General features: G+C 43.1%; 1 protein-coding gene across 6 annotated transcripts in view; it reads left to right on the top strand.

The window, feature by feature from the left end:
• The window catches only part of LOC105712647 (glucokinase regulatory protein-like), a 55,332-nt gene that overhangs the window by 2,810 nt on the left and 33,890 nt on the right, over window positions 1–18,632 (top strand). Inside the window, exons 6-7 of one of the 6 annotated variants that reach the window (XR_010337908.1) lie at window positions 3,144–3,260; window positions 9,777–9,863. The exons of 4 other annotated variants lie outside the window; for them this stretch is intronic. Coding sequence is in view for 1 of the 2 variants with exons in the window: in XM_064363931.1 (XP_064220001.1) it covers window positions 3,144–3,174 (31 nt within the window). In the remaining variant the exon portion in view is untranslated. Of the gene's footprint in view, window positions 1–3,143; window positions 3,573–9,776; window positions 9,864–18,632 lie in introns of those variants that run through there. One more of the 6 variants, XM_064363931.1, reaches the window with a different exon arrangement.

The raw sequence follows: 18,632 nt of genomic DNA on the forward strand, positions 1-18,632 counted from the left end.
TCTATTTTTTGAAAGCATCCCTGGAGATTCTGATGCAGAGCCAGGTTTGGGGAAATCTGCTAAATAAACCACTGGATTGGGCCACCTGACAAAGCTGAGGGCTTCCTGACACCAGAGGGATGCGGCAGAGGCTTGTTGATGATTTTAGAGCAGCTTTTTGTATTTAGCGCTGGTCTTGGGAAGGGGGACAAGCGGGTTTTTCGAAGGTGCTTTTCTACCTCCCAGATTCTAGGCTGTAGTATAATTCATGAGAAGTTGTAAATGAATGTGAAATATCCAAACCCTGATCCTTTTCATGGAGGGCCCTCCTTCACCAAAATGTATCTGCTGCAGTGGATGCTAATTTCAGGCCCTATGACTAAGTGAAATGAAGAATTTCAAACAGTGTAGGCGTGGAGATCTTCCAGTTGTTCCTTAAATCAGTGGCTCCCAAACTTGGCTGATTTTCAGAGTCATCTGGGAAGGTTTCTAAAAATACATATTTTTGGGGCTCCACTCCAGAACTACTGAATCTGAATCTTAGGGTGGATGTGGTACCAGAAATGGATGGTTATTAAAAAACAAAACTCCCCAGATGATTCGGATGCCCAGCTGTGTTTAGGAATCTAGACGTTAAACCATACAATATGAACCCTGTCTCTGCTTTCTGCTTTAGTCTCCTCTTTCTTAGGTCTCTAGCAAGTTTCAGAAATAGTTTGAGGACAAATGACAGGAGACATTTTACACAACGGGCATGAAATATGTGAAATTCCTCTGCCCTAGCAGTGATACAAAAATAGTTCAAGAAGGGATGGAAACTTTGCAGGATGGGATGATAAGGCAAAATTTGGGGTGCCATGTACAGAGGTAACTAACTCTTTGAGGTCCTGCCATAATGGGTGATTCACAAATTATCCCCCAGCAAAGCCATTAGAAATCAACTAAAGAAGATCCTCATTCTTTGAGATTCCATGATTTGTAACTAAGCAGATAACAAGTCTGCCTCATTAACACATTGATTTGTTCCTGATTAATTATTCAAGGAATGTTTGACAACTGTGAGGTGCTACACCCACCTTGCAGCTCGGTTCCCTCACCGTTATCCCTCCCTCCAGTACTGAGGGTTCACTCTTTGGAGGGATTTCCAGAATGTATTTCCATGAATGGGAAGGGCTTCTGGTGGACCCTAAGATGGAAAATAAGGTGGCAACTTTGACATTTGAATGACAGGCATTCCCTAAGGGGCCTGCAGAGGGTGAGGTTAGTGTGGCCATGGCATTGGGGCTTATGCAAGACAGTTTGGGTCTCGGGCTGGAACTTTAAACTTGAGTGTTGGTTTTGCTCTGGGCTTGAGGTGCTGAATGTTTTATTAACCCCCGTCCTTGGGGTTCAGGGACACAGTGCCTCTAAAAGGTCCAAAGCATACGTCTGTGTGAAGTTGTTGACCTCTGACCTCAATCCCAAAGCAGTCTTTGATCATGACTCCCAGCTGAGGCCCTTTGAAATCTTCATAGACAATCTCCCCACCTTGTGTCTCTCTGGACCCAAGAAATGACCCCATTGAAGACTGGTGTTCAACATTCTGACAAGTGGCAGAGTGTATGCAGAAAATGCAGGAGAAACAGAAAGCCTTTGTGCTCAATCCTGCCATCGGGGTAGGGCTTCTCCTTTTCCTACGTTCTCCAACCCCCCAACGCCTGGGAACTGCTTGCCACTTCCTTGGGGCCTCTGATTTTAGGTTCTGTTACACCTTGTTTAAATTCCTGAGGCATTGTGAGTCAGCTAAAATGTTAGAAACCAAATCCTGTTTTCCCATTTACTTTTTCACCTTAAGATATTTCATCTTCATTCCAACGCTGTCTCTCAAATCGGTAATCATTAAACACTCTAGTGGTCTGGGGCAGTTTCTGTTTAAAGAAGCTCTTTGCCATCTATGTATAGACAGCGTTGAATAGCCACGGTTATGTCTCAGTCTGTCTGTCTTACATATTTACATTTTAAATATGGGCTTTAAAAAATGGGGTGCAGTTTTGTTTCATTCTGCCTTCTAAATCCTCTCCAAAATTGGCTGGTCCTTCTTAGCTTGAAAGCTGTTTTCTCCTGTTCCTTTTTTCTCATCTGGATTGCGGATACATTTCACTAGCCCCATTTCTCCTCACTTGGGCCTTAGGAGGGCCTTAGCCTAATTCCAGCTGGTGCCTCCCTCTACCAGTGATGGCCATGCGATCTGGGACATTCTCCTCCATCTTCCTTTAGTGAGATAGGAAGGTAGAATTCTGTATGACATAAGAATTCCATAGCTTTGACCTCCCAGATACTCATCTCTCTTTCCTCCTCTCTGCAAATGTTGACTTTCAATCTTCTTTTCTCAGTCACTACTGTTATCATTCTGTTTGCTGGAATCTCTTTGCTGTCCGGTGTGCTGTGTTCCACATCTGGACCCCTGCAACGGCTGCTTCATTGGTCTGTCCAAAGTATATGACATGTGGTATTTGGACTGATAAACTACCACAGAAAATGGTGGAGGTGAGGGAGGTGGGGGAGAAATTTCTTGGAAACAAAAGTGCTCTCTGGGCTGGGTGTGGTGGCTCACACCTGTAATACCAGCACTTTGAGAAGCCAAGGTGGGCAGATCACTTGAGGTCAAGAGTTTGAGACCAGCCTGGCCAACATGGTGAAACTATATCTCTACTAAAAATACAAAAATTAGCTAGGTGTGGTGGTAGGTTCCTGTAATCCCAGCTACTCGGGAGGCTGAGGCAGGAGAATCGCTTGAATTTGGGAGGTGGAGGTTGCAGTGAGCCAAGATTGCACCACTGCACTCCAGCCTGGGCGGCAGAGCAAGACTCCATCTCAAAAAAAAAAAAGAAAGAAAAGAAAGAAAAGGAAAGCACTTTATGAAAAACCCTTGACCCAGCTGACAAGAGACCCAATCACTGTGACTTCCTCCCCAGAGAGTCCTAAATATATACCCAGGAATGGCCAGAGCAGGCCTTTTCCCTCTTTCCAATCTTCCTCTCAGTCAAGCCCACCCCAGCACCCATCCTCATAGACACACTGGGGGCCACCAGTACTGTCACATGCATGCCTGGGGGTCACTAACAAGCGGTCTCCGGAGTCTTCATCCTCTCCCAATTCCTCTTGGGTGTCTTCGCCTCCTTCAGCCTGAGGGTCTCGGCGGCTCCTCCCGGATGAAAGGTGGAAGTGCCACCAAGATCCTGCTGGAAACCCTGTTATTAGCTGCCCATAAGACTGTGGACCGGCATTGCAGCATCTCAAAGGTAGGGAGGATCTGGACAAGAGAGAGCTCAGAGTCAGGTGAGCGTGAGATGGTGTGGATCGGGAATGGCAGGTCTAGATCCAAGGACTGGGCTGGTGGCAGTAAGACTGCAGCCCACCACGCCTTCCCTGGGAAGGGAGCTGGCGGGGACATGCTGTTGCTCCCACCACGTAGTCGCAGAGTCCAGATTGTCTCCAGTGGATCCTGGATTTCTCAGGCCCAAACCTAATCCCTGAGCCTGCCTGGGGCCTCCAAAGCTAGCCTGGCTCCCGAGGGCCCTTTGATTTGCGGACCTATATGTTCCAGGTAACGTTCTAAGTGCTGGGAATATAGCAATGAACAGAAAAGACAATCCCTGGCTGGGTGCGGTGGCTCATGCCTGTAATCCCAGCACTTTCAGAGGCTTAGGCAGGTGAATCACTTGAGGCCAGGAGTTCAAGACCAACTTGGCCAACATGACAAAAATCCCATCTCTACTAAAAATACCCCCAAAATTAGCTGGGCATGGTGGTGTGCACCTGTAATCCCAGCTTCTTGGGAGAGTTGAGGCAGGAGAATTGCTTGAATCCGGGAGGCGGAGGTTGCAGTGAGTCAAGATGACTGCATTCCAGCCTGGGTGACAGAGTGACATGGTGTCAAAAAAAAAAAAAAAAAGTCCCTGTCCTCATGGTGCTACATTCTAGGGTGGTAAGAAAGACTTTAAACAAGAAAACTTATTGCATGTTGGATAATGATAAGTGCTTTTATTTTTTTGTGACAGTCTTGCTCTGTCACCCAGCTGGAGTGCAGTGGCACAATCATAGCTCACTGCAGCCCTGAACTTAAATGAGTACCTCCTGGTGATTTCTTTTTTCTTTCTTTCTTTTTTTTTTTTTTTTGAGACGTTGTCTCACTCTATCGCCCAGGCTGGAGTGCAGTGGCGCAATCTTGGCGCAACTCCTACCTCAGCCTCATGAGTAGCTGGGACTACAGGCGCACGCCACCACACAGGGCTAATTTTTGTATTTTTAGTAGAGATGGGGTTTCACCATGTTGGCCAGGCTAGTCTCAAACTCCTGACCTCATGATCCACCCACCTCAGCCTCCCAAAGTGCTGGGATTATAGGCGTGAGCCACCATACCTGGCCAATTTCTTTTCTTTGAGATGGAGTTTCGCTCTTGTTGCACAGGCTGGAGTGCAGTTTCACAATCTTGGCTCACTGCAACCTCCACTTCCCAGGTTCGAGGGCTTCTCCTACCTCAGCCTCCCAAGTAGCTGGGAATACAGGCACATGGCACCATGCCTGGCTAATTTTTGTATTTTTTTAGTAGAGGCGGGGTTTCACAATGTTGGCCAAGCTGGTCTCGAACTCCTGACCTTAAAGTGATCTGCCTTCCTTGGCCTCCCAAAATGCTGGGATTATACGTGTGAGCCACCATGCCTGCTCCCTCTGGGTGATCTCTATTGATACTCACTGAAGTGTGAGAATCTCAGTCCCAGCTTTGTTATTCAGAGCCATCCTCACAGTGGGCCTGCTCTTCAATGGGCACAGCACTGGGGCCCCGCTGTTTATGTGACACCAGGATTGGGCTCCCGAGTAGTAGAGCACAAAGAGGGCACAAAGCCATTCGAAGGCACCCCAGTGCTCAGCCAGGTTTCCCTTCTCACAACAGGGTGGAGGGAAGGGCGGGGTGCTTCCCTCTTTGGACTAGGAAACCAAAGTGATGATGATGATTATTGTTATTAGTTTTTGATTAATGACAATAATTAAAAATTGTTGTCACTCAGGTTGGAGTGCAGTAATCATAGCTGTAACCTCCTACTCCTGGGCTCAAGTGATCCTCCCACCTCAGCCTCCCAAGTAGCTGGGACTGAGGTGCATGCCACATACCCAACTAGTTTTTGTATTTTTTGTAGAATTGGGGTCTTGCTATGCTGTCCAGGCTGGTTGCAAACTCCTTGCATCCAGCAATCTCCCCATCTCAGGCCCCCAAAATGCTGGGATGACAGGCATGAGCCACTATGCCAGCCTAAAGTGATTATTTGTTATATCCAAAGCTCTTATTTTGTAATAGGGAAAAGTAGGCCAAGAAAAGGAAAGTGATTCTGGGAAGTCACACAAATGATTAGCAGGCTTGGGATGGGCCTGGAAGGCATAAGGACTGATGAGTCAGACACACTGTTTATGGTTTTTGTTGTGTGTTTATTTTATTTATTTATTTATTTTTTGAGACAGAGTCTCGCTCTGTTGCCTAGGCTGGAGTGCAATGGCACAACCTTGGCTCACTGCAACTGCTGCCTCCTGGGTTCAAGTGATTCTCCTGCCTCAGCTTCCAGAGTAGCTGAGATTAAAGACGCCTGCCACCACCCCCTGCTATTTTTTTATTTGTATTTGTATTTGTATTTATTTATTTATTTATTTAGAGACAGAGTTTCACTGTTGTTGCCCAGGCTGGAGTGCAAAGAAGTGATCTAGGCTCACAGCAACCTCTGCCTCCTGGGTTCAAGTGATTCTTCTGCCTCAGCCTCCTGAGTAGCTGGGATTATAGGCATGTGCCACCACGCCCGGCCAATTTTTTTTTTGTATTTTTAGTAGAGATGGGGTTTCTCCATGTTAGTCAGGCTAGTCTCAAACTCCCTACTTCAGGTGATCTACCTGCCTTGGCCTCCCAAAGTGTTGGGATTACAGATGTGAGCCACCGTGCCCGCCCGAATGTTTATTTTATTTTTAAAATAACTTAAAACTCATAGAACAGGGCCAGGCACAGTGGCTCACGCCTGTAATCCCAGCACTTTAGGAGGCCAAGGGGCGCGGATCATGAAGTCAAGAGTTTGAGACCAGCCTGGCCAACATGGTGAAATCCTATTCCTTCGAAGAATACAAAAATTAGCCGGTCGTGGTGGTGCATTACTATAATCCCAGCTACTCAGGAGGCTGAGGCAGGAGAATTGTTTGAACCCAAGGATCAGAGGTTGTAGTGAGCCAAGATCGGACCACTGCACTCCAGCTTAGGTGACGGAGCCAGACTCCCTCTCAAAAGAAAAAAAAAAACCTCATAGAACAGACTGGGCATGGTGGCTCACATCTATAGTCTCAGCACTTTGGAAGGCTGAGGCAGCTGGATCACCTGAGGTCAGGAATTTGAGACCAGCCTGGCCAACATGGTGAAACCCTGTCTCTACTAAAAATACAAAAGATAAACTTGGCATGGTGCTGGGTGCCTGTAATCCCAGCCACTCGGGAAGCTGAGGCAGGAGAATTGCTTGAACCTAGGAGGCACAGGTTGCGGTGAGCCAAGATCATGCCACTGTGCTCCATCCTGGGTGCCAGAGCAAGACTCCATCTCAAAAACACATTTAAAAGGAATAAATAAAACTCACAGAACAGTTGCAAGAAGCATATTGCACTAAGAACTTGCATATACTCTTCATCTAGGGACCCCATTCAAGTTTTGCCAACTGTCCTAAGAATGACCGTTAGAGCAAAAGGATCCAACCCAGATCCTGGGTTGCACTTCATCGTCGTATCTCTTTAGTCTCCTATCTAAAGTTCTGCAGTCCATTCATGACCTTAATGACCTTGATGCTCTTAACAGACTGTAGTATTCCGGGCAAGTTAATTTGCAGACAGTCCTTCAATTCAGGTTTGTCTACTGTCTCATGATTAGATTCAGGTGGTACACAGAACTGATGCTGTGGTCTTTTCACGGTATCCCATCAGGTGCATGTGATGACATTGCCTTGACCCATTACTGGCAATGTTAACTTTGAGCAGGATGTCGACTCATTGCAACCTCTGCCTCCCGGGTTCAAGCGATTCTCCTGCCTCAGTCTCCTGAGTAGCTGGGATTACAGGCATACGCCACCATTCCCAGCTAATTTTTGTGTTTTTAGTAGAGATGGGGTTTTGCCATGTTGGCCAGGCTGGTCTCGAACTGCTCACCTCAGGTGATCCGCCCACCTCGGCCTCCCAAAATGCTGGATTACAGTCATGAGCCACTGCGCCTGGCCAGTTTTCCAAGTTTTCTAATAAACAGTTAATTTTCGGAACCATTCCATGAATGGTTGGGATAAGAAGTGAAATATTTCTGAAGAGTTTAAAGTTTGAGGCCAGGCGTGCTGGCTCACACCTGTAATCCTAGCACTTTGGAAGGCCAAAGCAGGAGGATTGTATGAACCCAGGAGTTTGAGACCAGCCTGGGCAACATGGTGAGACCTTGTGTCTCAAAAAAAAAAAAAAAAAAAATCAGCTGGGCGTGGTGATGTGCTCCTGTATTCCCAGCAACTTGGGAGGCTGGGGTGGGAGGATTGCTTGAGCCTGGGATGTCAATACAGCAGTGAGCTGTGATCCACCACTGTACCCCAGCCTGGGTGACAAAGGGAGAAAATACATTTTCTTGGTGTGTGATTTAGCCTACTTCATTTTATTAGAATTTTTTTTTTTTTTTTTTTTTTTTTTTTTTTTTTTTTTGGAGACAGAGTCTTGCTGTGACTCCAGGCTGGAGTACAGTGGTGCAATCTCAGCTCATTGCACCCTCCACCTTCCGGTTCAAGTGATTCTTCTGCCTCAGCCTCCCGAGCTGCTGGGACTACAAGCACGTGCCACCACAGTTGGCTGATTTTTGTATTTTTTTAGTAGATACAGGGTTTCACCATGTTGGTCATGATGGTCTCAATCTCTGCCTCCCAAAGTGCTGGGATTACAGGCGTGAGTCACCAAGCCCAGCCTTTTTTTTGTTGTTTTTTTAAATCAGGGATGGCCTAACAACTCTAGAATTTGAAACCCACTTTTTAGCTTAGACATAGAATCCTTCTAGCGAAGTTCTTCTGTGATGGTCACACAGTATGTTTGTAGAATGGTACTGTCAACCTTGTTTCCTGCTACTATTCCTTCTTTGTTGGCTGGACTCAGTATGAAATCTTGATCCTCCAGTGTGGATAAGAGTTGGGGTTATTTAAGACAAACTAAAACTATTATGTTTCAAGCTGATAGAAATGTTTTGAGGAAACATCTTAGTATTTAGGTCATTTAAATTTATTATATTTAAAAAATTAGAGATGGGGACCAAATGTGGTGGCTCACACCTGTAATCCCAGCCCTTTGAGAGGCCAAAACGGGTAGATTGCTTTTGAGCCTGCAATCTGGAGTTTGAGACCAGCCTGGACAACATGGCAAGACTCCATCTCTAATAAAAATACAAATAATTAACAGGGCTTGGTGGCGTGTGTCTGTGGTCCCAGCTACTCAGGAGGCTGAGGTGGGAGGATTGCCTGAGCTCGGGATTGCAGTGAGCTGTGTTCGTGACAGTGTTCTCCAGCCTGAGCAGAGACCCTGTCTCACACACACACACACATACACACACACAGATGCACGCGCGCACAGAGGGAGATGGATGGGTTCTTACTCTGTTGCCCAGACTGCTTTTAAACTTGGCCTGAAGTAGCCCTCCTTGCCTTGGGCTGCCAAAGTGCCAAGCCCAGCTTCACTGTGGAAAGTTTTTTCTTTTTTTTTTATTTTTTTCTTTCTTTTTTTCTTTTTTGTGGAAAATTTTAAAACAGCAAAATGTGTCTGGGCACAGTGGCTCACATCTGTAATCCCAGCACTTCGGGAGGCTGAGGCAGGAGGATCACTTGAGGCCAGGAGTTCAAGACCATCCAGACCAGCATAGCGAAACCTGGTATCTACATAGCGAAAATACAAAGAATTAGCTGGGCATGGGGGTATAATCCCAGCTACTCAGGAGGCTGAGGCACGAGAATCACTTGAACCTGGGAGGCAGAGGCTACAGTGAGTTGAGATTACACCACTGCCCTCCGGCCTGGGTAACAGAGTGAGACTCTGTCTCAACATAAATAAATAAAAATAAAAACAGCAAAATGTAAGGTGCCCAGGCTGGAGTGCAGTGGCGCGATCTCAGCTCATTGCAACCTCTGCCTCCCATGTTCAAGTGATTCTCCTGTCTCAGCCTCCTGAGTACCTGGGATTACAGGTGCCTGACACTATGCCCAGCTGATTTTTGGTATTTTTAATAGACACGGAGTTTCACCATGTTGGCCAGGCTGGTCTTAATCTCTTGACCTCGTGATCTGCCCGCCTCGGCCTCCCAAAGTGCTGGGATTACAGGCTTGAGCCACCGTGCCTGACCTAAAAGCATTTTTAATGACAGCATAATATATTCATTTTCAATTTAGGAATAATTTATTGGATTCCTCTTACGTTTTGGGTATTGTCTAATTTGAGGAGCACAAAGATAAAGAGGCTTGTGGTCTCTCTTTGCTTCTCTACTAAGGATCTCTTTGGAAGGGGAGTTAAATTACTTGATTATCTTAGTGTTGGGTATTTAGATTATTTATTTTTATAACTATGTTACAGATAATACTGCAGTAACATTTTTGTGCCTAGGCCTCATGTATTTCTGTTACTTTGCTTTGATAGATTGCTAGAAGAAGAGTTACTGGGCAAGAGGGTGTCACTTTTTGAAAGGCTTTTGAAGTTAAATTAATATCAATTTTTTTTTTTTTTTTTTTTGGAGACAGGGTCTTGTTCTGTTACCCAGGCTGGAGTGTAGTGGCATGATCTCAGCTCACTGCAACTCGTCCTCCGGGGATCAAACAATCCTCCCCACTTCTTGAGTAGCTGGGTCCACAGGTATGTGCCACCATGCCCAGTTAATTTTTATATTTTCATTTATTTATTTGAGACAGAGTCTCACTCTGTCACCCAGGCTGGAGTGCAGTGGCATGATCTTAGCTCACTGCAACCTCCGCCTCGTGGGTTCAAGTGATTCTGCCTCAGCCTCCCGAGTTACTGGGATTACAGGCACGCACTACCACGCCTGGCTAATTTTTGTATTTTTAGTAGGGATGAGGTTTTGCCATGTTGGCCAGGCTGGTGCTGAACTCCTGACTCAGGGAATCTGCCTGCCTCAGACTCCCAAAGTGCTGAGATTACAGGTGTGAGCCTAATTTTTATATTCTTCATAGAGATGGAGTTTCACCATGTTTCCCAGGCTTTTCTCTAACTCCTGGGCTCAAAGCAGTCCACCCACCTTGGCCTCCCAAAGTGTTGGGATTACAGGTGTGAAGAATCGAATATTACCAGTTTAAAAATCTTTGCTGTTTTGTTAAGTGATAAACTTTGAGGTATCTGTCAAAAGGAGTAAGGAAGATATAACAGCAGCATGAACGAAGGTGGCATGCTGGCAGTGTGTGAGAGGCACTGTCTGCCAGAGCTGAGGAGGTTCTTGAGGGACATGTGTGTTGCAGGACACTGAAAGATCCTATTTGGATGTGTTTCTTACATGGCCTGTGCTCCACAGTAAACCTGTGCTTGACACCAGCTCCTCAAGAAAGACACTGGCAGCCGTCTCTTAAAATGGCTCACTATAGAGGATTAGTGGACTAGGCTATAGTCTCTGCTGCAGCAGCTGGTTCTAAGGCCATATTGATATTCATCATCTCCCTCTGCCACTGCCTAGATTTCCTTCACTCATGGCCAGACTGCAGCTGATCGAGGTTGTTTGCCTGAGGCCATCATTCCTGAGGAGTCTAAGCCCCTATTTTTCTTTTCCTTATCATGTCTTTACCATATACTGCACTTGACTGTTACTATTAGATGTGGAAGCGCTGAGGAGCACCTACTAGGTCAAGCTACAAATTGCTGTCACCTTCAGGGCAGAAGAGGTTCAGTGTAACCGCCTTGCCACTGAAATGGTTGGCTCTTCTTTTTGAGGAATTGTAACATAGGGTACCGAGAGTTGGATTCTGCTGATGACAAGTTGGGCAACTTAGTAGCAGCAGTGGCTCTTGTCATTAATTAGCTGACAAAACCTTAGGCAAGTTATTTAATTTCTCTGGACCTCAGTTTTCACATCTGAAAAACATGGGCTGATAGTATCTGCCTCATAGGTTTATTGTAAAGGTTAAATAAGCTAATATATGTAAATCACTTAGAATAGTGCTTGACAAATACTAGATAAGTATTAACTGTTATTATTATTAATTCTTCAGTTTGAAGAAGTTTGGTTGAGAGCTTTTTTTCTTGAACTAGGGAGTGCATATAACACCCAGACTTTCTGGATAATTAAAAGAATCCAAGCTAGGAAAGACTAAACCACAGTGACTTGATAGAGCTGTTGAGAATTGAGGGACCCCTCGGTAAACTATGCCCGTGAGCTTACGACGTCAGCTTCTGTAATCTTCTCTGTATATCCGCAGGTGCCTCTCTGTATAGATTTGGTATTTAAGTATTATCAGCTACTTTTACACTCAAGTTTCTGCCCCCAAATCTGTAAATTTATTTGCATTTTCCCTTACCTTTTATCCTTTTATTTCTTTGAAGAGGCATTTTTACTAGTGTCTAAAGCTAATCTTGCCACCTATGTTCCTAATTTCATCAGCCAACCATTAAGTGTTTTATATCTGTCTTGTAATAGGCACTTGTAATACTAAATGTATAAGGCTGGGCATGGTGGCTCACACTTGTAGTCCTAGCTACTTGGGAGGCTGAGGCGGGAGGATTGTCTGAGCCCGGGGGTTTGAGGCTGCAGTGAGCTCTGATCGTGTCTCTTCACTCCAGCCTGGGCAACAAAGCGAGTCCCTGTCCCCCGCCAAAATAAAACCGGTGCACTGTGATAAACCGTACTGGGGATGTATAGGGTGCTGCTATAGGAGCATAGCTATTTTTGAAGCAGTGGGAAGACAAAAATGTCTAAGGAGAGTAGAAATTGAGGAGAAAAGAATCCTGAAGAAGACAAACATGGAAAGACTGTGGAGAATGAGGAAGTTGCTCGTGGAGAGGTAGAGTAGAGTGAACCAACAAGAGTCTAGTGTGACAGAAGCTGAACAGAAAAGTGCATCTCAGGACACAGGTAGTGATCAATAGATACTGCTAAACAGCCAGGTAAGGACCTTTTCCCTCTTTCCTCTGAAGGCTCTGTTGGATAACATTTCTGTCTGAATACCATGTGTTCCTTGCTATTCTCATGTGTTGAGCTCCTGAACTCAGGTGAGTGTTTGTATAGTGAGTTTGGTGGCTGAAGGAAACCACATCCATCCTCTGAATTCATTTTGTTCTTGAGTGTCAAATCTTAACTAGTAGCTCAAGTTCAGATGATGGCTCAAGTTCAGATAATGAGGAATTTGTCGAAAACTGTATCCGAAATGACTTGCAGGGAAATACTGTGGGAAGTAGGGAGATGGGATATATCTAAGGGATATTTGGGTCTCCCTTTATCCTGGTTCAGTGAAACTTCATTTGACAAGACAATTATTCCTCAATTCCACATTTTCTGTTTCCTTTATTGTCCTAAAAAGAGTTGTTTTAATTCCCTGTTGCTACCTCTAGACTCCCAGTCAGTGCTAAATCCCCTCATGTCTGATTTCTTCCCTCTGGATTAAGTGGAATCTAAATTTACAAAGCTAATTAAAGATCCCTTTGTTGCTAAATACAGGGGATACATTTCTGTTGTTACCTCAGCTTCTAGGCAGCATTTGACATTGTTGACCACCTAAACCTTAGAATACTTTTGACTTTTCTGAAGCACCAAAGTTTTCTGGTTTTCTTCTTATTCCTTTGGTTACTTAGTTTATTTGCTAGCTTTTCTTCTCTGGCTCTCAAAGGTTAATATATTGTTCTATAGCATAAGCCCTCGTCTCTTCTCACTCTCTATTGCTGGCTGATCTCATTTACTGCTATGGCACAAGTTACCCTAATTAAAGCTTTTGGGCAGTAAATGAGCCTTATGACACTGATACAGCTCTATGTAAAGATCACTGTGTTATTAATTTGGACATTTTAAATGTAACAGTCATGTAGATTATACAGAATTCAGACTGCGCACATCTGTATATCTGGAATGAACTCATAGTGCAACAATAATTGAAATATTCCTGTTATTTAGGCTAGAATCAAACTGGAATCTTAGAGGCAACTCAATTATTCTTGACTGCTCAAAAAATACAGTTTTCAAATCCTTTTTAATAACTGAATTGGGAATCTATAAGCTAAGAAGTAATTATATTAAGCACCCTTTTAAGATCTAGATTTAAATCTGTGTAGTGTTGATTTTTAATTCTTCTCTGTGGTTATTCATATTGTCACAGTTTCTAAAATTGTACTTTAAAGTTCCATGAACATTTCAGTGGAATCAGGTTTATTTTTATTTTTATTTTTATTACCCGCGATTACTTTTGCAGGAATCAGGTTTAGTTTGATAAACGCTGCCCTCCTGTGGTTAACATAAGCTAACAGTTTGGCAAAACTGCTGTAGTCTTTTCCACTTGGGGTAAAATAATGCAATGGTTTCATACAGCATATTTGCTTAGTAATATATGTGGCCATTTAGCATTTTTTCCCCCTCATTCTCTCTCTCTTAGTTTTTTTCTAGTGTGTCTGCACATTTTTCTCATTTCTATCTATGCACATTTTCTTTCTTTTTTTGGTGGGGGGACAGAGTCTCACTCTGTCACCCAGGCTGGAGTCCAGTGGCATGATCTCAGCTTAGGCAACCTCTGCCTCCCAGGCTCAAGTGATTCTTGTGCCTCAGATTCTTGTGCCTCAGCCTCCTTAGTAGTTGGGATAACAGGCATGTGCCACCACACCCAGCTAATCTTTGTGGGTTTTTTTTTTTTTTTGAGTTGGATGCTCTGTCACCCAGGCTGGAGTGCAATGGCTTGATCCTGACTCACTGCAAACTCTGTCTCCAGAGTTTAAGTGATTCTCCTGCCTCAGCCTCCTGAGTAGCCAGGATTACAGGTGCCCATCACCACACCTGACTAATTTTTGTATTTTTAGTAGAGATGGGGTTTCACCATGTTGGCCAGGCTGATCTAGAACTCCTGACCTCAAGTGATCCACCCGCCTCAGCCTCCCAAAGTGCTGAGATTACAGGTGTGAGCCACCATGCCCAGCCTTATCCTGCTTTTTTAAAAATATGAATTGTACCTCAAATAACCAAATAGATAGTGGAAAACATTTCTTTTTAGATGAAAAAGGAACGATAGACTATCAGTACTTTCCAGCTCCTAAATAAAATAATGGATGGAGATAGTGATCATTGGTGGCTGCTAAAACAATTAGACTGAAATGCCAATGGGAGACTTTATAATAAGTGGATCAAGTAGACCGCATCTATCCACTGATATATCTTAGCATCTCAAAAAAGAGATCATAGATACTTTGTGTGTTCTGATGTGGTGTGGTAGGAGGTATACCGTATGCCTATGAAGTTTTCTTTCTAAAACTCTGAATCTGATCAAGCCTAGGTTTCAATTCTAATTTTCAGGAAGTGCAAGGGACAGAGGACCATATAATTAGCAAAATAGAGAATGTGGGTAACTATAGCACAGTTTACTAGTTTTCTTCTGTAAGTAAACGGGAAGAAAAAAAGAATGAGAGACACCCATAGATTAAAAGATACTTCAAGACACATGTTAACCAAATACAATGTGTGTGGGTCTATTGGTTTGAACAAACCAACTGTTAAAAAAAGTTTTTTCCATGTAAATTTAAAACATTGACTAAATAATTTGATATTAAGGAATTATAGTCATTTTCTGATGTGTAAATTTTTTTTAAGTCCTTGTCGTCAGAGATATATACTACATACAATATTAATGAATGAAATGTCTAAGGCTTGCTTCAGAATAACCCAGTTTGTGGAGGGAGGGTGGCTGAATGTATTTTATGAAACAAGATAGGCCATGTGTTGATAATTGTTGAAAATCAGTGAGGGATATGTGATGGTTCATTGTAATGTTCTCTCTAATTTGGTAAATGTTTTTAAATTTCCATAATTAAATGTTTTAAAAGTGTAATATTTAAGTCTGTAATTGAAAAACATTTTTCTTTCCCCCCCAAACTACTTACAGCTTTAAGTAGTCTGAGATATGCATGTTCACCTGTGCAATGATGTACTGTACAGTTATTCACTGCAGCACTAAGTTTTCTTTCTTGAGACAGAGTCTCACTCTGTCACCCAGGCTGGAGTGCAGTGGTGCGATCTCAGCTCACTGTAACCTCTGCCTCCCGGGTTCAAGCCGATCCTTATGCCTCAGCCTCCTGAGTAGCTGGGATTACAGGTGCACACCACCCATGCCTAATTTTTGTATTTTTAGTACAGATGGGGTTTCACCATGTTGTTCAGGCTAGTCTTGATCTCCTGACCTTGTGATCTGCCCTCCTTGGCCTCCCAAAGTGCTGGGATTAGAGACATAAGCCACCATGCCTGGCCTAAACATTTTTGTTTTAAAGAAAATAAACATTACTTAAGAGTGTGTGTGTGTGTGTGTGTGTGTGTATGTGTATATATGTATTTTTTGAGACATAGTTTTGCTCTTGTTGCTCAGACTAAAGTGCAATGGCGTGATCTCAGCTCACTGCAACCTCCGCCTCCCAGGTCCAAGCTATTCTCCTGCCTCAGCCTCCCTAGAAGCCGGGACTATAGGCACCCGACACCATACCTGGCTAATTTTTGTACTTTTAGTAGATACAGTGTTTTACCATGTTGGCCAGGCTGGTCTCGGAACTCTTGACCTCAGGTGATCCGCCTGCCTTGGCCTCCCAAAGTGCTGTGATTACAGGTACGAGCCACCACACCCGGCCTCCTTAAATAGTTTTAACCAACTGTTTTTCTCTGTTTCATTAAAGTACAGAACATCTGTGAAATCCTATAGTTTCACTTCGAATAGTTTAATGTTTTATGATGTTTCAACCACATTAAAATATTAAAATAACTTAATTCCTTGTTCTGCAGAATTTATTAGAAAATATTAATTTTTACTATTAGCATGGATAATATAAATATTTTCAGTTCTGAGTGTGACTCATTCTGATAATGATTTAACGATCACTTTTCAATTAAGATTTGATATGCCAGAGAATTACACTGCAGAAATATTAATTTCCATTTTCTAGCTCTTTGGACAGATGTATGTATTCATACATGTAGCCATTTCATGGTCATTATTGCCATGTTTTTGCCATTTAAATTGGCAGGAAAAAACCCACATTGAAATGTATTATATTTTATTCCTAGTCATGTGCTTCATAGATTTTTATTATGGGATACTGAATATGTACATAAAAGTGGACAATAATATAATGAATATCTTTGTGCTCACCATTTAGCATCTATAATTATTAATTTATGGCCAGTCTTGCTATATTTAAACCCCTATCCTCTTGTATATTTTTTGAAATAAGTCCCAGGCATCACATGATTTCATCCATAAAAACTTTAGTGGGCAAATGCTTTTGCGTATGGTTATTATCCAGTTATACTAACCCTTTTGTGAACTATTACTTGTCCAGGTCCATAGTGTATTTTTGTTCATTTTCAGTACTTTAATACATTTTTAACATATAGACAATAAATAAATAAAGGTTCAGTTTTCTGCATGGGCCTTAACTTTGATGAAGGCACTAAGTTCAACTTTGGACAACAGAAGTTTGAAATGCTTATGGGATATCCAGCGATTACAGGTTTTTAATAGTTTTTAGTAGACTGAGGCTTGATCCATCAAAGTGTGAGTGGTGAAGGCTTGGTGCGGATAATGTTATTCAGGGAGATTTTGGTGGAGTGAAAAGTAAAAGGGGTAAGTGGATGTTTATAAAATATTTGAGGGATGGGCATAGAAAAAGACATCTACAAAGAAGACAAGAATATTTTTGGGAAAAAGAAAAGTTTAGGAGTGTGATGTCTGTGAAGGGAACAGTTAATAATGTCAGATGTAGCAGAGAGATCAGAGAAGATGATCAACAGAAATATGTGTTGGATTTTATGGCTGACCAAATGAGAAAATAGTTGCAAACACAGGAGACAGTGTGTTATTCTGGTGCAAGACTTGGATTTGAATTTTGGCTGCCACTTAATCTTGCTATGTTATGTTTGGAAATATTACTGGTTATTGCATTTTTATTTCATATAGAAATGTAAGTGTAAACAACAAAATAAAACATATATGAAATAATACATGTATATCTGTTAGACTGTTATCTACTTGTTTCAAAAATATTCACCAGACATCTTGAAGCATAGTTATAATAGCTGCTTTTGTCTGATAATTTCAACATCTGTGTCACCTTGGGTTTATTGCGTATAGCTTGTTTTTTCTTTAGTGAGTTATTGATATCCTTACTCTTCATATGTTGAGTAAGTTTGAATTGTATGTTAGGCACTTTTTTTTTTTGAGACAGGATCTTGCTCTGTTGCCCAGGCTGGAGTGCAGAGACATGGTCTCCGCTTACTGCAACCTCCACCTCCCAGGTTCAAGCTATTCTTGGCCTCAGTCTCTCTAGTAGCTAAAATCACAGACATATGCCAACATGCCCGGCTAATTTTTTTTTCTTTTTTTGAGACTGTTTCCCAGGCTGGAGTGCAGTGGCATGATCTTGGCTCACTGCAACCTCCACCTCCTGGGTTCAAGCGATTCTCCTGCCTTAGCCTACTGAGTAGCTGGGACTACAGGCACTCACCCCACTGCCTGGCTAATTTTTGTATTTTTAGTAGAGATGGGGTTTCAACATGTTGACCTGGCTGGTCTTGAACTCCTTACCTCAAGTTATCTGTTATCTGCTCAACTTGGCCTCCCAAAGTGCTGAGATTACAGGTGTGAGCCACTGTACCCAAAACCGAGATAAATCGTAGGGATTCCTCTCATGCTTGTAGGACCCCTTGCAAGGTTCCACTTTCTTGGAATTTTAGGTCCCTGTCTAGCTGCTGCTGGTGTTACCGAAGCTGCTCCCATGAGACTGCCTTGGGCAAGGGCAGAGAAAAAGAAAAGCGGGGAGAAACCCAGAGAATTTTCCCTTTCTCTATCCAGTATTTAGAAATGTCCTCTTGACTGTGCCTCAGACCAAAGCAAGAGATTTTTCTTTTGGAAAACTTTCTGCCTACACTTAGCCTGCAGTTCTGGGTTTTGGGCTGCCTTTGAGTCCAGGCTCAGGGGAGGTACCAGAGGGAAACAAAGTCGGGAAAATCACTGCTGGACTAGTGGTACTCCTAGTTGTGGTTTTCTCCCCAAGCCACCTGCTACTATTTCCCGAGTCCTCAAATAGCTGCTCCATGCATTCTGTCCAGGTTTTTAGTTACATTCAGTGGGAGAGACAGAATGGACTATGCCTACTCTTCACTGGAATCAGAACATAGATATCACTTTAATTTTATTATAATTATATTGTTTACTTGTTTTGGTTAAGGATTTATTGTGTACCCGTGATTTACTAGGTTTTGCTATACATTTACCAGGAAATGGATACTCTAACGTGCCTGCAGTAGGTCACAGGTAGTGAAGGGATGTGGGGAATGGAGGCAGAAGGTAAACAATTACATATTTATTAGTAGTGAATAATTGGGTTATTTATTTTAGATATTTTGGTCAATTTCTGCTTCA

This window comes from Aotus nancymaae, unplaced genomic scaffold, assembly GCF_030222135.1.
Source record: "Aotus nancymaae isolate 86718 unplaced genomic scaffold, 86718_ANA_hifiasm-v0.15.2.pri h1tg000057l, whole genome shotgun sequence".
Taxonomy (NCBI): Eukaryota; Metazoa; Chordata; class Mammalia; order Primates; family Aotidae; genus Aotus; species Aotus nancymaae.